The sequence below is a fragment of the Molossus molossus genome, unplaced genomic scaffold (assembly GCF_014108415.1).
Source record: "Molossus molossus isolate mMolMol1 unplaced genomic scaffold, mMolMol1.p scaffold_m16_p_18, whole genome shotgun sequence".
NCBI classification, from domain to species: domain Eukaryota; kingdom Metazoa; phylum Chordata; class Mammalia; order Chiroptera; family Molossidae; genus Molossus; species Molossus molossus.
Genome location: NW_023425353.1, coordinates 63,230,489 through 63,250,797, shown reverse-complemented (window position 1 = coordinate 63,250,797; position 20,309 = coordinate 63,230,489). Strand labels below are relative to the sequence as shown.

Sequence of the window (20,309 nt, the reverse complement as noted above, 5' to 3'; positions counted from 1 at the left end):
TCACATATTCAAAGAATACATCACCAGAACGCTGGATTCACGATTTCTTGACACCACACATACTATGCTGGTGTTATCACATATTGCTTTGGAGTAATAACTGCCAACAGAAAAAACAGCATTATCAGCGAACAAAAGGGAAAATAGATCTCTTGTTGATGATACTAAATTTGAACATGATAAAGATATAAATTTCCTTCCTTCCTTCCTTCCTTCCTTCCTTCCTTCCTTCCTTCCTTCCTTCCTTCCTCCCTCCCTCCCTTCCTCCCTCCCTCCTTTCCTCAGCAGTTAAAAAAAAAAAAGATAAATATCTTCCCAAATCAACTGATCCTTTGATCATAGAAGTTACTTTTAGATTTGGTTTTGAGTAACTGTGTAGACCTGGCAAAGTTAAGCTGATTATCATTTGTGGGAGTAGCAATCTCAACCCGCTCTGAGATATCACTGCCAGAATTATTACTCTCTCTGATTTACTAGGTTATCTTATTTAATAACAATGTGAGAAAAGCTTTTCATTTTAAAATGGAACTCTGTTCCCTTTGCCTATGCCTGTTCTGCTCTAGGTGAATACCACAAAAGAAGCTACACAGGCTACTGTGGGGATGGTAGAGCTTGGCCCTACCATGGCACCACCTCATCCTGTGTTAATGAGGTGGTGCCCTACCGCTCTCTCCCAGGAGCCCTGGGGTACAGTCCTGTTGATCATCCCTGCCTTTGCTGGGGTAAGGGTCCCTCTCCCCTGCAGAGACTGAGATGAAGCCCTGTTGACCATCTCCTTTCCTGCACTAAGGTGAGTAGAGATGGTCCTCCTTCCTCTTCCCTTCAAGCGCTGCAGAGATAATAGCTAAAAACTCCTTAAGTTTGGTAAACCTACAGGCTCAAAACTGATCAAACCCGCCCTGGCCGGTTTGGCTCTGTGGTTAGAGCGTTGGCCTGCGGTCCAGAGAGACCCAGGTTTGGTTCCCACTAAGGGCCCGTACCTCGGTTGCAGTTTGTCCCCAGCCCTGGTTGGGTCGTACGGGTACGGGTGGCAACCACTCGATGTGTCCTTTTCACATCGATGTTTCTCTCTCTCTCTCTCTCTCTCTCTCTCTCTCTCTCTCTCTCTCTCTCCCTCGCTCTTCCTCCCACTCTATCTGAACAAAAAATTGAAAAATGTCCTTGGGTGAGGATAAAAAAAAAAAAAATCTGATCAAACCCAAACAGGTTAAATTCAAAGAAATAGACATCAGATACACATAAATTCTAAAAACTAAAGACAAAGAAAAGAACTTGAAAGCAGCAAGAGAAAGATGACACATCACCTATAGAGGAACAACAATTTGAATGACAGTGCATTTCTCCTTGGATCCCATAGAAGACAGAAGGAAGTGGCATGTTTTGCAAATGCTTACAGAAGAGAAGTTAATAAACCAATTAAAAGACAGATCTTAACACAGTGGGTAAATATCATGACTCAATAGATGCTGCCTATAAGAAATTCACTTAAATGACATGAGTAGATTGGAAGTAAAAGATTGGAAAAAACCAATGTAACATACAAACATTAATCAAAAGAAAGCAGGAGTGGCTACATTAATAACAGGTAAAGTAGACTTCAGAGCAAAGGAAATTGCAAGGGACAAGGAGGGAGACAATTAACCAAGAACACATAATACTACTAAATGTGTATGTACCAAACCACAGAGCTGTAAAATACATGAACTAAAAGCTGATAGAATTGAAAGAAAAAATAGATAAATCCACATTTATAGGAAAGTCTAAAAATCTTCTCTCATAAGTTATATAAACACTAAATTAAAAAATCAGAAAGGAGCCCTGGCTAGGTAGCTCAGTTGGTTCGAGTGTCATCCTGACACACAAAGGTTGCAGGTTTGATCCCCAGTCAGGGCACATACAAGAACCAACCAATGAATGTATAAATAAGTGGAACAACAAACTGATGTTTCTCTTTTTCTTCCTTTCTCTCTCTCTCTCTCTCTAAAAGAAAATTAAAAATTTTAAAAAAAATTTCAATATCAGAAAGGATATGGAGGAACTAAAGAAGATAATCAAGCAAGGTGACCCAATTGTCCTTTATACAATATTCCACCCAACAAGAGGAGGATACACATTATTTTCAAGCACACAGGGAACATTCTTGGTCTATCTTGGGTCATAAAACAGACTTTAACAAATATGAAAGAACAGAGAACATATAGACCATCTCTCTGACTATAATTTTTTTTTTATCCTCACCCGAGGATATTTTTCCATTTTTTGTACAGATAGAGTGGGAGGGAGAGAGAGAGAGAGAGAAACATCGATGTGAAGGGACACATCGAGTGGCTGCCACCCGCACGACCAACCAGGGCCGGGGACAAACTGCAACCGAAGTACGTGCCCTTAGTGGGAACCGAACCCGGGTCTCTCCAGACCGCAGGCCAACGCTCTAACCGCTGAGCCAAACCGGCCAGGGCTCTCTGACTATAATTGATTTAAATTAGAAATCAGTAAAAAGACAGCAACAAATCCCTGGCCAGTTTGGGTCAGTGGTTAGAGCGTTGGTCCATGGACCAGACAGTCCTGGGTTTGGTTCCTGCTAAGGGCATTTACTTTGGTTGTGGTTCATCCCTGGCCCCAGTTGGGGTTGTGCGGGTGGCAACCAGTCCATGTGTCTCTCTCACATCGATGTTTCTCTCTCTCTCTCCCTCCCTCTCTCCCTCCTACTCTATCTGAAGATAAATGCAAAAATAAATGCCCTCGGGTGAGGATTAAAAAGAAGATAGCAACAAAATCCAAACACTTGAAAATTGAACACACTCAAATAATACATGGGTCAAAGGGAAAAGGGAAATTTTAAAGTATATAAAACTGAATAAAAGAGAAAAGAATAAATCAAAATCTGTGAGTTGTAGTTAAAGCAGTGCTTAGTGGGGAATTTAGAGCATCACATGCTGATATTTAAAAAGAGAGGTCTCAAAGCAATAATCAAAGCATTCACCTCAAGAAATAGAAAAAGAGCCCTGGCTGGTTTGGCTCAGCAGTTAGAGCATCAGCCTGCAGTCTCGAGGGACCCAGGTTCGGTTTACCTCGGTTGCAGTTTGTCCCCAGCCCTGGTAAGGTCATACGGGTGGCAACTACTCGATGTGTCCCTTTCATGTCGATGTTTCTCTCCCTCTCTCTCTCTCTCTCTCTCTCTCTCTCTCTCTCTCTCTCTCTCTCTCTCTCCCACTCTATCTGATGAACAAAATATAAAAAAAATGTCCTCAGGTGAGGATAAAAAAAAAAAGAAGAAAAAAATAAACCAAAACAAGCCAAAGGAAGGAAGTAAAAGTAGATATGGATGAAATTGAGAACAGCAAAATAGAGACAGAAAAAACCCCACCCAGAGCTGTTTCTTTGAAAAGACAATTACATTAGTAAACTTCTCTTAAGACTGTCAATGAAAAAAAGAGAAGACAAATTATCAATATCGGGAGTGAAAGAGTGGATATCACCATCAATTCTGCAGACACGAAAAGGACTGAAAGAAACAAATCTTTACACATAAATCTGACAAGTTAGATTGAATGACTAATCCTGGGAAAACCACAAACTACCAAACTCATGAAAGAGATCATCCGAATGGTGCTTTAACTATTAAAGAATTTGTAGTTATAATCTTCCAAAAAAGTCATCTCCACTCCCAAACGGTTTCACTGGAGAATTCTACTGAACACTTAAAGAAGAAATAACACCAATTCTACACACAATATTTTCCAGAAAATAGAAGATGAGGAAACACTTATTTTAAGGGGCCAGAATTATCCATATACCAAAATGAGACAAAGATAGTCCAAAAAGTGCTGGCTTTGGTAGCACATATACTAAAATTGGAACAATACAGAGAAGGTTAGCATGGCCCCTGCTCAAGGATGACACGCAAATTTGTGAAGCGTTCCATATTTTTAAAAGAATTAAAAAACTGTCTAAAGTAAAAAATAAAATAAAATAGTCTAAAAAACTATAGGTCGATATCCCTCACGAACACAGAAGCAAAAATCACTCACAAAATATTAATAAATCGAATCTAATAATATATTTTTTAAAATGCAACACAACCAAGTGGGGTTTATTCCAGGAATGCAGGGCTGCTTCAGTATTCAGAAATCAACATAATGTGCCTTACTAACAATCTAAAGAAGAAAAACTATCTGCTCACATTAATTGATGTAGAAAAAGCATTTAACAAAATTAAACATCTATTCACAATTTTTTTTAAAAAACCCTCAGCAAACTAGGGCTAGAAGGGAACTTCCTCAACCTAATAAAGGGAATCTATAAAAACAGAGTGGCCCTGGCCGGTTTGGCTCAGCGGTTGGAGCATTGGCCAGCGGACTGGAGAGTTCCAGGTTCGGTTCCCGCTAGGGGCACATACCAAAAGAAAAAAAAACCCATAAAGTGAATATCATAATTGGGAAAGACTCAACACTTTCTACATAAGGCAAGGATGTCTGCTCTCCATTTCAATGTTGTACTGAATGTTATAGTCAATGCGATTAGGCAAGAACAAGGAGTAAAAGGCATACAGGTTGGAAAGGAAGGAATACAACTGTTTCCATTGACAGATGACATGATTGTGTACGTAGGAAAATCACAAAATATCTAGCAAATTTATTAATAAAGCTCTTTGAATAATTAAGTTTAGCAAGGTTGTAGGATACCAGGTCAATATACAAAGTCAATAATATTTCTACATACTATTAATGAAAATTGAAATAAATAAGACATTATCGTTTATAATACCACTAAAACCCTAAATATTTAGGTATAATCTTACAAAATATTTGCAAAATCTGTATCCTAAAAACTAAAAAAAACACTGATGAAAGAAATCAAAGACCTAAATATATTGACAGACATACAGGTTCATGGATTGGAAGACTCAACATAGTAAAGATGTTAATTTCTCCCAATTTTATCTATAGGTCCACTAGAATTCCAGTATACTTCCCAGCAGAATTTTTGTAGACATTGACAAACTGATTCTAAAATTTATGTGGAAAACGAGGAAACCAGAATAGCAAAAATATTTTTGTAAAAGAACAATCTGGAGGACTTATATCATTTGATTTCAAAGTTTTAAGGTTACACTTTTAGGTAGAGTGTTAGTAGAGAAAGGATAGACATATAGAGCATTGAAACAAGAGAAAGTCTTGAAATGAACCCATACAGGATCAATTTTTGACAAAGGTTTAAAGGCAATTCAATAGAAAAAGAATAGTTTTTTCAAAAAATAGTGCTGAATAATTGAATAGCCACATGCAAAAAAAAAAAAAAAAAAAGAAGAAGAAAGAAAGAAAGAAACTTTGAGGGTGTTAGAAATATTCTGTGGCTTGACTGTGATTTTGATTACAGGACTTTATATTTTTGTCAACACTCAAACTGCGTGTCGGACAACCAGATGCTATTTGGGAAAAACATTATATTTCCCTGCTTTGTTGTTTTTTTATTTTTTTGTCTTTATTGATTTTAGAGAGGGATGAAGGGAAAAGAAGAGAGAGATAGAAACATTGATGAGAGAGAGAACATCAATGGGCCGCGTCCTGCATGCCCCACACCGGGATCGGGAGTACAACCTGGGCATGTGCCCTGACCAGGAATCAAACTGGCAACCTCTTGGTGCATGGGTCAACACTTAACCACTGAGCCACACCAGCCGGGCTATATATTAATTAAAAATATATTAATTAAATATATATATCTCCAAAACACTGGAAATAACTTCTTATCTGAACATAGAGATTTTCCTCATTCTTTTTTTCTTTCTCTCCTTTTTAAAAAATTCTTGTTTTTATTGATTTTTTGAGAGAGAGATAGAAACATCCATGTGAAATAGAAACATCAATTGGGCTTTTTCCTTTATTTATTTATTTATTTATTTATTTATTTTTTAATCTTCATTGTTGAATGTATTACAGATGTTCCTCATTTTTCCCCCATTGACCCATTCCTGCCCCCCTCCTGCCTTTTCCCACACTGTTGTCTGTGTTCATTGGTTATGCATATATGCATATAAGTTCTTTGGTTTATTTCTTCCCAGCGCCCCAAACTCCCCTTTCCTTTGCAGTTTGTCAGTCTAGCAACCAATTTGTACTTCTTAATCCCTTCACCTTTTTTTACCCATTCCTCCAACCCCCCTCCCATCTGGCAACCATCAAAATGTGCTCTATATCTATGAGAATGTTTCTGTTCTGCTTGTTCATTTTGTTTGTTGATTCAATTGTCAATAGATATGTATTCATTGCCATTTTGTTCATATTTTTTATCTTTTTCCTTCAAAAAGATCCTTTAACATTTCATATAATAATGGTTTGGTGGTAATGAACTCCTTTAGCTTTTCCTTGTTTGGGAAACTCTTTATATGGCCATCGATTCTAAATGACAGCTTTACAGGGTAGAGTAATCTTGGTTGTAGGTTCTTGCTTTTCATCACTCTGAATATTTCTTGCCACTGCCTTCTGGCCTATAGAGTTTCTTTTGAGAAATCAGCTGACAGGCTTATGGGAACTCCCTTGTAGGTAACTAACTGCTTTTCTCTTGCTGCTTTTAAGATTCTCTCTTTGTCTTGAACCTTTTGCATTTTGATGATGATGTGTCTTGGTGTGGGCCTCTTGGGTTCATCTTGTTTGGGACTCTGTGCTTCCTGGACTTGTAAGTCTGTTTCCTTCACCAAATTAGAGAAGTTTTCTGCCATTATTGTTTCAAATAGGTTTTCAATTTCTTGTTCTTTCTCTTCTGCTTCTGGCACCCCCAAGATGCGAATGTTGGTACCCTTGAAGTTGTCCCAGAGGCTCCTTACATTATCCTCATTTTTTTGGATTCTTTTTTCTTTTTGCTATTCTGATCGGGTGTTTTTTGCTTCCTTATATTCCAAATTGACGGTTTGCTTCTTGGATTTACATACTCTACTATTGAATCTGTGTAAATTATTCTTTATTTCAGTTAATGCCTCCTTCATTTCTGACTGGTCCTTTTTGATGCTCTTGAGTCCCTCACTAAGTTCACTGAGCATCCTTATAAGCAGTATTTTGGTTTTTTGTTTTTTTTTTTATCCTCACCCGAGGACATTTTCCCATTATTTTGTTCAGGTAGAGTGGGAGGGAGAGAGAGGAACACAGAGAGAGAGAGAAACATCGATGTGAAAGGAACACATCGAGTGGCTGCCACCCGCACGACCGACCAGGGCCGGGGACAAACTGCAACCGAGGTATGCGCCCTTAGCGGGAACCGAACCCAGGTCTCTCCGGACCGCAGGCGGATGCTCTAACCACTGAGCCAAACCGGCCAGGGCATAAGCAGTATTTTGAACTCAGCGTCTGTTAGGTTGCCTATCTCCATTTCGCTTAGTTCTTTTCTTGGGGTTTTGTTCTGTTCTTTCATTTGGGACCTGTTTCTTTGTCTCCTCATTTTGGCTGCCTCTCTGTGTTTGTTTCTGCAAATTACTTAACAAGAGGTATGAGGCTATCTGAGACCAGGTGCTGCTTGTTTGAAAGAATTTAGGAAAACCTGAAACTGGATCCCAGACAGGTTAATCCTATGGTCAAGCAACTGGCAACAGCTTGGGTGGGCCTGAAAGTTGGGTGGGGCGGGGCCTCAGGGAATCACTAGGGCGGGCAACCAGTGTGAGCCAGGTTGCTGGAGTCCCAGATATGGGGGCTGTCTGCTGCCCCAGGGAAGGGCTCACCAAAGGAACAAAGGCCTCTGACAGCACGTTTGTCCTGGAGAAAGCCCCCTCTCCAGCCCTCGCTCCAGTGCCAAACAGCCCAGTTCTTCCCTGTGTGTCTCTGGTGCCCCTCCAGCTGCCTCCCCTCTAAGCTTAGAGGGAGAGAGTCTGACAAATCCGTGTGCGGGCCCTTTAAGGAGCTGCCTGGGGCTCCAGCCACCTCAGCCTCCCTGAGCCTCAGTTCCCGCTGGTTTTTCCAGCCAGAAGTTATGGGGATTCTCTTCCTGGCACTGGAACCCTGAGTGGGGCGCCTGGTGTGGGACGGAGTCCCCTCAGCCCTCAGGGAGGACCTTCCCAGCCGCGGGAGCCTCCTGATTTTTATCCGCCACACGTGGGTGTGGGACCAGCCCGTCCCCTCCGCCCTCCTACCAGTCTGGATGTGGCTGCTGCTTTAATTCCGTAGTTGTAGGACTTCCATTCAGCTGGATTTCAGGCAGTTTTGAATGATGGTTATTCTGTAGTTGGAACTTTGATGTGGTCGTGGGAGGAGGCAATACCAAGTTTACCTACCCGCCGTCTTGACCGGAAGTCCTTTTTTTTTTAATGACAGTAGCACAATACTCCATTATGTGGATACATCATAGTAATTTAGACAATCTCTTATGTTGGAGCAGTTGGGAAGTTTCCAGCATTTGGCAATCACAACTAATGCTACAATAAACAACTACTGCATTTTAATCACTGGAGGTGTACCATTAGAGAACATTCCTCCTAGTGGCATTGGCAGTTTGAAGGATGTATGTAGCCCCGGCTGATTTGGTTCAGCAGCTGTTAGAGTGTCAGCCCACGGACCAGTGAGTCACAGGTTCAATTCCAGTCAAGGGCACATACCTCGGATGTGGTTCGTCCCAGTCCTGGTTGGGGTCATGTGGGAGGCACTGGTCAATGTGTCCCTCTCACATCGATGTCTCTGTCTCTGTCTCTCTCTCTCTCCTTCCCTCCCACTCTGTCTAAAGGTAAATGGAAATAATATCCTCGGGTGGGGATTAAATAAATAAATAAATAAATAAATAAAAGATATATGCATATGTAGTTTATTAGATATTGCCCGAAATAAATATTATAAGGACAAGTAACAATCTGGAAGGAAATATTTGTAAAGTATATAAAAGACAAGACCTCTATGTACAGTATGTAAAATATCCAGAAAAATAATGTAGATGAAGGCAAGCAATCTAGTAGAAAAATAAGTAAAATAAAGATAAAGGCAGTTCAGAAAGAAGCAACTCAAACAACTAATGAACTAAAACAAACAAACAAGAACCTCACAACAAATAAAGACAGGACACTGAAGAAACATCCCACATACTGCTGTGGGATTATAAACGGAGAGCCGTACTGGAAAGCCTTTTGGAATCTATTGCAAGGGCTGTGGACACACTCCAAGAACAAGAATTTCTCTTTTGGGGCATATGCTTATTCATAATATCCTCAAATAATCTTTTTTCTTTACAATTCTATTACCCCTTTATTAATTTGTTTACTGGAGAAATGTAAAATGTTTAGGAAAAGGTTAAGTCACAAAGCAGGGCTTACCAGCTTGGTGCATGATCGTCCCTTCTGTGTTCCAGGTGACAACAGCTCTTGAGGTGTGGATAACGACCTTCCTCTTCCCACGTGTACAAATGCAGATAGTTATCCATGGAGGTGGTGAGGACACGGAGATAATCCTTCAAAGGATACGCAGGGGTGAGTGGTCCAGAGTCAAGGTCAGAGCAATGAGCAGTGTGGGAAGAGAGGGCATACATACCACCCATAGGTTGCAGATGGTCAGCTGATGGTCTTGAAATTGTTGCAGCAGGAAGCCATTGATGGTGAAGAGAAACAGATGTGGCCCACTCTCAAAGACAATCACATTCCCATCACCGACTCCCATACAAATAGGACTCTCCATATTAATCGGCAACAGGAAACTTGCGATCTGATTGGCTGTTTTCATGTAAAACATGCGCGCACACACACAGGCAAACTTTGGGTCATTTAGTCAGAACACTATTCTTACCCTGAATGAAAAAATAGACTCCCTACTTCCAGGGGACTTCAGTCCAGTGAGGAAAATGGTTAGGCCAGTGGCCTGAAAATACGTGTCACTGACTATGGTAATGGGTTAGGGTTAGGGTTATGGTTAGGTGCCACCACACGGGAAGATAGGACTGTGGACAATAAACAATAGGTCAGGCATTGAGGGAAGGGGCAGTGAAATCAGGCCCTAAAGCATGATGGGAATCTAAACATTTTTGCCCAAGAGGGCTCAGTGGAGTGTAGAGGTCAGAAGCGTGGGCGTTGGAATCAAACAGGTATGGGGTAGCCTTCAGCTAAGATGGCCCCTGCTCCTGTACACAGATTGACCTATTTACATACAGCTATAGCTTAAAATGAGTGCATGTGTGATCCAGAAGAGAAACAAGGTGGCCAGCATACCTTGGATGATTGTTCCATCCTGAGTCCACTCAGTTGTTAGATCAAAGGTAGCAAACCCTGTCTTTTTGAAAGAAGCTCTTCGGAACATCAGCGTTATCCTGTTTGCCCTCCTCGGGGCCCAGCAGGCTCCGCAGCAAAATGGAAACGGGAGAGAAACAGACAGAGGGGCTCTGTCTGCTGATGGTCTCAGTAAGCACTCGGTGACAAGTACCTATGGAGAGATCATTGTGCGTAGTCAGGCGAAGGGAGAGGTTACAGCATCTTGGTACAGAAGCGACTCCAGAAAATCCTCTTTAAAAATCCTCAACTGTGGCCAAAGCTTTATTCTGAATCTCAGGAAGGCTTGAATAGGCGCTGCTTGTCACTCACTGTCTTCCTATCCTGTCTGTCATGGTCACACATAGAGCAGAGTCCCCAGAGCTTCTCTTCCGGCATGACAAGGGCTTACAAAAGCAGGTGGCCACATTGGATCCCCAATCAAGCTGTGGTTGGCCAAGCAGATTTTCCCTTCTTGGAAAACTTGACTAGGGCTGAGCTGCTTTTGCTGCTGCCTCCCTTAGCTCCTTGCTCTCTAGTGCCCAGTGCACATGCGCCATGTAAAAAGGCCTGCTCAAAACGCCACTTTCACGGAGTGATATTCAGAGCCTGATGCACTTTTATTTACTCCTTGACCTTGTCCTTTCCTCCAAGGTATCTCAAAGTAAAATAAAAAGAGCCAAAGTGAACCAGATCCTAATTCTTTGTCTCTCTCACCCTCCTCCATCTCTTTGGCTGATTCAGGTTTCATGAGCTAATTTTCATTAATACACAATTTGTCTTTGTGACTGCATGTTGTTGGTTCAAAGAACAATGTTTCATGGTTCTAGGAATGGATCCCACATGTTCTATGGCCTCTGAGAGAAGGGAGCCGCTGTCTGGTCTGTTTGGCTAATACTTCCCGACTTCACCGTCCCAACACTGATTCTCTCCTTCTGGGGCTAAAGTCCACAGGGCAGCGCTTACCCTTGGCACGATATGTTGATGTATCCCACCAGCAAAGATCCATTTCTTGTCAGGAGAGCAGCGTAGAAGATCAACACTGTAGTTAAATGCATTAACTTTAGAAACGTTCCTTAACTCAGGCACTGTCAACGTGAAGATGTCACCTTCAGAATTGCCTACCTGAAACCAAAGCACCACCACGGTGTCAATGGAAAGAGCTGTGAAATCCTAAAGCACACAGAAGGCAGCCCTGGCAGCTGCAGGAGGTGCCATTTCTTCCATCACATGACGGGCATTAACACCTCTGACCAGCCTGCCCCACAAGGTTGCTCAGATGATCCCAAGGAACAAAACGTCCTCCGTCCCAAAGCACGCTGGGATAGTGACTCATGAGCACATCAATACTTATTTCTCAGTGTCTCCCCAAACCCACGTCTCTCCCTCCACAGTCCCTGTCCAAGTTCATGTACTCTACAAAAAGACACACTTGAAAGAAGAAAAATAGATATGAAATAATACAGGAAGGTGTTTTTTTAGGGAATTACTGGGGAAACGTACCTGAGGTATAAGACCAAGATTGTCCAGCCAACATTCATGAGTCTATTGTGACTCTCGGAGTATGTGATAGAGGTGCCTCAAGGAGACAGATTGAGATGGGACAGTAATGGGATTGCAACACCTGTCAAGGCTGCAGGCTTCGTGGGCCCCTCCAGACACAGGGCTCACTTACCATCAGGAAGGGGCCATCACTTGTCAGAATGGCTTCAAAGGAAAAACAGGCCCGAGGCATGGTGAGCGTAGCCAGAGCGTCCACATGCTGACAATTCCACACTTTGATAGTGTTCTGTACATCCACTGTGAATGCAAGGTACATCTGCGGGAGGGTCACCAGATACTTGATGCTAGATTGCTGGACCGGGCTTGACCAGATCATGGTGCCCTAGAGAATGAGAGCAACACTGTGTGTTCATCTGCAGTGTCGGTTTGGAAGCCTCCTCCAAATCAGATTATTTATTTTTTTCTGGGAATAGAATAAGAAAATTTGACTACACATCTCAGCTATTTGAGGGTTAGTGAACATGAAAAAGGAATTATACAATATATTCAAAGGCAGGGACCCACATAGTGAGCATAAAGGACCAGACTCCCTGGGTTCAATTAGTTCTGCCTCTTACTAAGAGTGTGACATTCGGCAAGTTACTTACCACTGTGGCTGCTTACAGGGCTGGGGTATTACATTTCACAACGTGTGAAACGTACTTAGACTTCTGCCTAGACTTCTGCCTAGTACACAGTTGGAGTTCAAGGGGTACCAACTATCATGATAATCGTTATTCCATCATCCGTGTACATTGAAAACAAGGCAGAAGAAAAGTTTTCCTTCTAGGATCTCCTTTAGTCTCATTAAAATTGTAAAATATATCAAAGAAAAGAACACAAACATAATTGTAAAGTTTAATGAATTATTACAAAATGATCTATGCCCTCTTAAAGCCCCTTTGTACTTGCTCTGTTTATTACCCCCTCCACCATCCCCAGATGTAATCACTGCTTCGATTCCTAATTCTAAACAGGTTGGCTGTGTCATGTTGTCTGTTGTAAAAATATCCATAAACTGGGCAGCTTAAAACAACAATACATTTTTATCTTACAGTTTGTTAGAAATGCAGGTGTAGCTTGGCAAGGTAGTTCTGGCTCAGGGTCTCTTAGGAGGTTGAAGCCAAGTTCCACTTTCAAAATGACTCGCTCATACGGTTGGCAAGTTGGTGCTGGCTACTGGCACTAGTCTTCAGTACTTCACCACACAGACCTCTCTGTAGGGCTTCACAGTGTCCTGTCCTCATAACATTGTGGTCAATGACTCAAAAGAGAGAAAATGTCTTTTATGACCTAACCTCAGAAGTTACACACCATCATTTCTACAATATCCTATTGGTTACAAAGCTCAGCCTTATTCAGTGTGGGAATAGACTACATACGATTGTTAATACTATGGAACAAGGGATATTAAGGGCCATCTGAGAGGCTGGCTAAGCCAGTCGGCCCTGTAGCCCCTAATGTCACCTCCCTCCCACATGCAAAATACACTCACCATATCCCACTGCCCTCAACCACCTCATACCATTATAGCATCATCTAAAAATCTAGGATCTCACTATTGAAATAGGTTGAGGTATAAAGGAGGCTTTTTAGATTTTGTTCATCTTGATGTGAAAAACTTTGAACTAAACATAAGTTTTCTGTCCCCCATTTTCCCCAAATACAAGGGTAGGGCAGGCATCGGATAACTTTATAGACAGTCTCATTCAAAAAAGAAGAAAGTAGAAAATGGGAGAAGGGAGCAACAAGGAATTTCTGTTACACAAAAAATTGAAATCCAATAGAGAACATTTGGTGGTTTGCTGATTAGGACTCAAGGCCTGGGAAAGATTCTTCGTGACTGTTGGCTCCACTCTCCAGGCTCTTGGTTCTGTTTCTGAGACATCCTTCCTTTTCCATATATGGTGGCTCAGTTTCTCAGCCGAGTAGTTTTTGCATCCTGCTTCCTGCCTGTAAAAGTCTGGGATTCAAAAGTCTCTTTCCCTTTTGTAATAGCTCAACCCCTTTAATCCCAAGCTGGCAGTGTTCCTGCCAATATAATTTTCTCAAAAACTTTGTGGCTTTCCAAAGAACCTTATTGGAGTTTATATCATTAGACAAGAGCCACACTCATAAGTCTTTGAGATAAATCCTTTGATACCTTGGGCTTCTGCTGGAGCTGCTGAGGACAATGTCTTAAACTTCTTTGAAGTCCTATTGCTTGTGTGAACAGTTCTGGGGCACCTCTTTAGATCTCTGTGGTCTAACAAAGAATTTTGCAGTCAACCCTTTGGCTTCAGTGTAATAGGATAGTTTACTGACATTGCCCTGGATTGATCTTGCTTGGAATCCACTTCTGAAATTTTAGCATCATTTGCCATCTAGACAGGTTGTGAATTTTCAAAACCAGCAATCCTTGGTTCTCTGTGGTTTGACAGTCCTTACTTTATCCACTCCCTCTTCTCTTGCATTTTACTGTAAGCAGCAAGAAGCCAGCATTCAGCATTCTGCCTGAGAATATCCTTGGCAAGATCACTCAATTCATTAGATTTATTTTCTAGTTTTTACATTACCATGGGTGACAGTGCTGCCAAACTTTCTGCCACTATGTAATAAGGATCCACTTCCCTCCAGGATCCAATTATGTGTTTCAGACTTTCCTTTAAGTTCTCACCGGCAGCCTCATGACAAGCCATTAGGGTCTTGCTAACCGTCTCTTCAAGGCCCAATACTATCCTCAGAGTCTTCCCAGCTCCTGCCCCCTGCAAAGCTTCTTCCACATGTTAGGTTTTTGCTATGGCAGCACCTCACTTCCAGTACTAAAAGCTATATTTGTTTCCTATTGCTGCATAACAAATTACATAGTAGCTTAAAGCAGTTAATACTTACCTCACACAGCTTCTGTTGTGTGAAAAATTCAAAGGTGGATTAATCACCTGGCTCTGGTTTAGAGTCTCTTTGTTAGGTTGCAGCAAGATGTGAGCTGGGGATGCAATAATCTGAAGGTTCGTCTGGGGTCAGAGGCTTCGCCTCCAAGATGGCTCACTCACATGACTGCAAGTTGCTATTGGCTGTTGGCAGGAGGTCTGAGTTCTCTGCCATGTGGACTTGTCCGTTGGACTGTTTAAATGTCCTCAGGGACATGGTGACTGGTTTCCCCCTAGAGCAAGTTATCCAAGAGAATACCCTTCTAATTTATTTTTCCCCAGCTTTATTGAGATGTAATTGACATATAACATTATATAAGTTTAATGTAAGGGTGGGTACCCTTCTAAAATTTTATCTCATTTATCTGCCACCTCATACATTCATAAAAGGGTATTTAACATATAGCAGAAGACCCTGTGTTAGAAAGAGTTACTATATAATTTTTATAGGAAAGAGGGAGAAATCTAAACAGGGAAAACCAAGATAACATAATTTGGGACCCACTGGGGTCTTCCAATCCCCTCTCCAGTGCTCAAGCACTGCACAGGCTGGTCCTGATATATAAGACAAACTTTGTGTCCCCTTGGAGGTCATTTGAATTAGAGACCACTTTCTGAAAAAGCCAATAAAACAAATGCCTATTGTTGACAGAGAGGCAATAGAATAGGTAATGAAGCACAAGGCCAAAAAATTGTTTACTCCACAAAGTCACTCCATGTTACCAATAGAAAATAAGTTCTTGCACAAGTTTATATATAGAAACACATATTAAAAGATGAATTCTCTGGACCGCAGGCCGACGCTCTAACCGCTGAGCCAAACCGGCCAGGGCAAAAGATGAATTCTCTATGTGCTATAGTCTAAATGGAAAGGTCACAGGTTACCAATTAGAAGACCTGATTTGAAGCTTTGTTTCTGTTATCAATTGAGTATCACTTTCCTCCCAGCACTAGCTTCACCTGTGGAGCCGGATGGACACAGGTATGCATTACTTGTGCTCCTCATTGGCCAGACTCACCTCCTGCACATCCCAGACAAAAAGCATGCGCTTTGAAGACACTGTGCAAATGAGTGACTTCTCTTGTCCACTCATCGGGAAGCCACCTCCTGAGAGATAAGCCATAGGTCCCAAGATTCCTAGAAGGCAACACAGACAATACTTGGCCACCAGGCAACTGAGAAATAATCCAATTAAATAAAGAGAATTCTGGAGAGAAAATTTTAAGTTTTCTTGCCACCTTTATGGAGAATAGGATGGAAATTGGGCTTCAGAGCCATTCAAACTTGGGTTTCCATTGCAGATTGGCAACTGAAGAGATATTGGCTGATTTGTTTTTCCTCATTAATCTCAGTTTCCATAGATATAAAATGGAGATAAAAATCACTCCATCAGCCCGGCTGGTGTGGCTCAGTGGTTGACAATTGACCCATGCAACAAGAGGTTGCCAGTTCGATTTCTGGTCAGGGCACATGCCCAGGTTGTGGGCCAAATCCCCAGTGGGGGGCAAGCAGGAGGCGGCCAATCGATGTTCTCTCTCATCGATGTTTCCATCTCTCTCTCCCTCTCCCTTCCTCTATCTAAAAATCAATAAATTAAAAATAAAAATAAATTGTAAAAAAATAAATAAAAATACTTTAAAAAAATCACTCCATCAGAGAACTGTCCTGAGTTTCAAAAGAGATAACATAAATAAAATAAGCATTAGAACTGTTATCTACACTTCCGGTCAGGATGGCGGGTAGGTAAACGCGGTATGGCGTCCTCCCACAACCACGTCAAAGTTACAACTAAACTACAAAACAACCATCATTCAGAACCGCCTGACATCGAGCTGAATGGAAGTCCTACAATTACGGGATTAAAGCAGCAGCCACATCCAGACTGGTAGGAGGGGCGGAGGGGACGGGCTGGTCCCACACCCACGTGTGGCGGATAAAAATCAGGAGGACACTTCGGCTGGGAAGGTCCTCCCTGAGGACTGAGGGGTCCCCGTCCCACACCAGGTGCGCCACTCAGGGCTCCAGTGCCAGGAAGAAAATCCCCATAACTTCTGGCTGGAAAAATCAGCAGGAACTGAGGCTCAGGGAGGCTGAGGCGGCTGGAGCCCCAGGCAGCTCCTTAAAGGGCCCGCGCACGGACTTATCGGACTCTCTCTCTATAAGCTTGGAGGAGAGGCAGCTAGAGGGGCGCCAGAGACACACAGGGAAGAACTAGGCTGTTTGGCACTGGAGCGAGGGCTGGAGAAGGGGCTTTCTCCGGGACAAACGTGCTGTCAGAGGCCTTTGTTCCTTTGGTGAGCCCTTCCCTGGGGCAGCAGACAGGCACCATATCTGGGACTCCAGCAGCCAGGCTCACACTGGTTGCCTCGCCCTGGTGATTCTGAGGCCCCGCCCCACCCAACTTTCAGGCCCACCCAAGCTGTTGCCAGTTGCTTAACCATAGGATTGGCCTGTCTGGGATCCTGCCTCAGGTTTTTCTAAATTCTTTCAAACAAGCAGCATCTGGTCTCAGATAGCCCCATACCTCTCCTTAAGTAATACACAGAAACAAACACAGAGAGGCAGCCAAAATGAGGAGACAAAAAAAAACAGGTCCCAAATGAAAGAACAGAACAAAACCCTAGGAAAAGAACTAAGCGAAATGGAGATAAGCAACCTAACAGATGCTGAGTTCAAAATACTGCTTATAAGGATGCTCAATGAACTTAGTGAGGGCCTCAAGAGCATCAAAAAGGACCAGTCAGAAATGAAGGAGGCATTAACTGAAATAAAGAATAATTTACACAGATTCAATAGTAGAGTATGTAAATCCAAGAAGCAAACCATTGATTTGGAAGATAAGGAAGCAAAAAATGCCCAATCAGAACAGCAAAAAGAAAAAAGAATCCAACAAAATGAGGATAGTGTAAGGAGCCTCTGGGACAACTTCAAGCGTGCCAACATTCGCATCTTGGGGGAGCCAGAAGTAGAAGAGAGAGAACAAGAAATTGAAAACCTGTTTGAAATAATAATGGCAGAAAACTTTCCTAACTTGGCGAAGGAAACAGATATACAAGTCCTGGAAGCACAGAGTCCCAAACAAGATGAACCCCAAGAGGCCCACACCAAGACACATCATCATCAAAATGCAAAAGGTTCAAGACAAAGAGAATCTTAAAAGCAGCAAGAGAAAAGCAGTTAGTTACCTACAAGGGAGTTCCCATAAGCCTGTCAGCTGATTTCTCAAAAGAAACTTTGTAGGCCAGAAGGGAGTGGCAAGAAATATTCAGAGTGATGAAAAGCAAGAACCTATAACCAAGATTACTCTATCCTGCAAAGCTGTCATTTAGAATCGATGGCTACATAAAGAGTTTCCCAGACAAGAAAAAGATAAAGAAGTTCATCACTACCAAACCGTTATTATATGAATGATGAAGGGTCTTTTTGAAGAAAAAGATAAAATATATGAACAAACCAAATGGCAATGAATACATATCTATCAACAATGGAATCCACAAACAAAATGAACAGGCAGAGCAGAAACATTCTCATAGACACAGAGAACATTTTGTTGGTTGCCAGATGGGAGGGGGGTTGGGGGAATGGGTGAAAAAGGTGAAGGGATTAAGAAGTACAAATTGGTTGCTAGACTGACAAATCTCAAAGGGAAAGGGGTTGTGGGAGGGTGGGAAGAAATAAACGAAAGAAGTTATATGCATAACCAATGGACACAGACAATAGTGTGGAAAAAGGCGGGAGTGGGGCGGGAGTGGGGAGGAGGGGGTCAATGGGGGGAAAATGAGGAACATCTGTAATACATTCAACAGTAAAGATTTTAAAAAAGAAAAAAAAGAACTATGATTTAAATATTTCCTTTTTCTTAAATATTTTTTTAAATATGTTTTTATTGTTTTTTGAGAGAGAGAGAGAGAAACATCGATGTGAGAGAGAAACATCAATCAGCTGCCTCCTGTAACCCTCTCACTGGGGATCAAATCTGCAACCCGGGCCTGTGCCTCAATCCATGGGACAACACTCAATCCACTGAGCCACACTGGCCAAGCTAAAATTTTTATTCTGGGCAGATGGGAAGCCTTTGGGAAAAGGGAGTAACAGGCCTAGTTTTATGCTGTGAAAGATCATTCTGGCTTCTCCATGCAGCATAAATCACAAGGGACAAGGCAGGAAGCAGGAAGACCAGTGACTGTCCCCACAGCAACCCAGTCCTATTAAGTCTTAATTCCCTTTCTCTTCACTGAATGAGGACACACACACAAAGTGAATATTCTAAAAACAAGTTCATCATGCTGCCCGGTCCCCATACCAAGGTTGCCAGTTGCTTCCTTGTAGACAAAGTCCTCTGGCCGTGCACACGCCATCCGACGCTCTCGCTTTGTTTGGGTGAGGAAGAACTGCTTCCACGTCACCATGCCCAGGCACTGATAGGGGAAGCTCCATCTCTTCAGACACAGGTTTCTGGAAAGAGTCACAGTCCCACCAGACTGCCCACCTCCTCAGCACCACAGGTACCGCATGAATCTTTACTCTCTGCAAACTTCACTCATGCCTCCCAGAACACAGCCACACACAGGCCCCGGTAGAAACCCGACGTCTCCTCTCCCCTAGAGACACCTGTCTTCCCCCCTTTCCCCTGTTCCCTTGCTTACCTCCACAGGTGATCACTATTTGCAACCTTATTCCAGTACTGAGGGAGAGAAAGGAAGAGATAAGCAGGCAATTGGTACCCAAATGTTGGCTCCTCCTTTGCTATCATCTCTTCTAGGAGCAAGGCCCACACGGGTTAACCAGCCACCATCCTGCTCTCAAAGCCCTCCCAGTCTGGGGCAATGGGACATGATAACAGCAGAGCTTCAAGAAGCGTTTAGTCAGCACAACGACTCCTGTACATCAATTTGTCATTTTCATTGATCAAAACATGAGTCTCAGAGTGAAGGATGCTAACCCCCAAACACTCAGTATACCACTCTTGTTATTCTGCAAATTGGTACTCAAATTGGTCAAGAGACGCAACTATCTCCCAAGGACATGGAAGGGTATGTTAGACCTGAACGGGCAGGCCTGAGCAAGGTAAATTGGAGGAATGAAGGAAGGCTGTGTGGGTATGATGTTGGGGTAACCAAGATCCCAAGGCTGAGGGAGAGACGTGAGAGGGGTCCTGTGCCATCACTGACAGGGTGGGCGGTAGTGGTCAATTCAGACAGAGCTGCGAAGGGTGGAGAGCGTTCACCTTGTTCACTTGGCAAACCCGCAGCAAGCTGAGTCCATCCAGGAGGGAGAAGATTCTCAACAATGGCACTTCAGGCAATTGGATCTCCATCTTACGTGGCCCGAGCCCACACCCAGTCTCCTTTCTCCTCTACAGGTTGCTCTTAATTTAAAGGCTTGGCTCAAGTCTGTAGCACTTGGGAGGATTCCCACACACAGCCCATCTGGCTCTGGGAGAAACAGGCTGCAGGTGCGCAGATCCACAGCCTGGCCTCCACTCCCACCTCCGGCGGGAGCCAGAGCCGCGCAGCTGAGGGCATCCTTCCCACCCTCGCTTGTAGCGCTCACTGCTGCAATGCCACCAGCGCCACCTTTTTAACACGGTGAACTGGAAGTGCAGGAAGGACCTTGGGCAGCTCTAGTTGTTGATGAACTTGTCAGGACTCAA

General features: G+C 42.8%; 1 protein-coding gene and 1 non-coding gene across 2 annotated transcripts; one reads left to right on the top strand and one right to left on the bottom strand.

Moving 5' to 3' along the window:
• On the bottom strand, window positions 1-19,973 carry FBXW12 (F-box and WD repeat domain containing 12). Its single transcript, XM_036266316.1, has 10 exons — window positions 19,884-19,973; window positions 19,303-19,340; window positions 18,960-19,111; window positions 15,675-15,793; window positions 11,880-12,089; window positions 11,171-11,329; window positions 10,169-10,379; window positions 9,498-9,676; window positions 9,284-9,417; window positions 1-100 (listed from the first exon to the last, which is right to left on the bottom strand). Exons 1-10 carry the CDS (start codon window positions 19,971-19,973, stop codon window positions 1-3), a joined length of 1,392 nt encoding a protein of 463 aa, XP_036122209.1.
• On the top strand, window positions 3,825-3,931 carry LOC118633683. Its single transcript, XR_004960229.1, has one exon. It is a non-coding gene; the product is annotated as a U6 spliceosomal RNA (small nuclear RNA).
• Window positions 19,974-20,309: the final 336 nt, after the last annotated feature.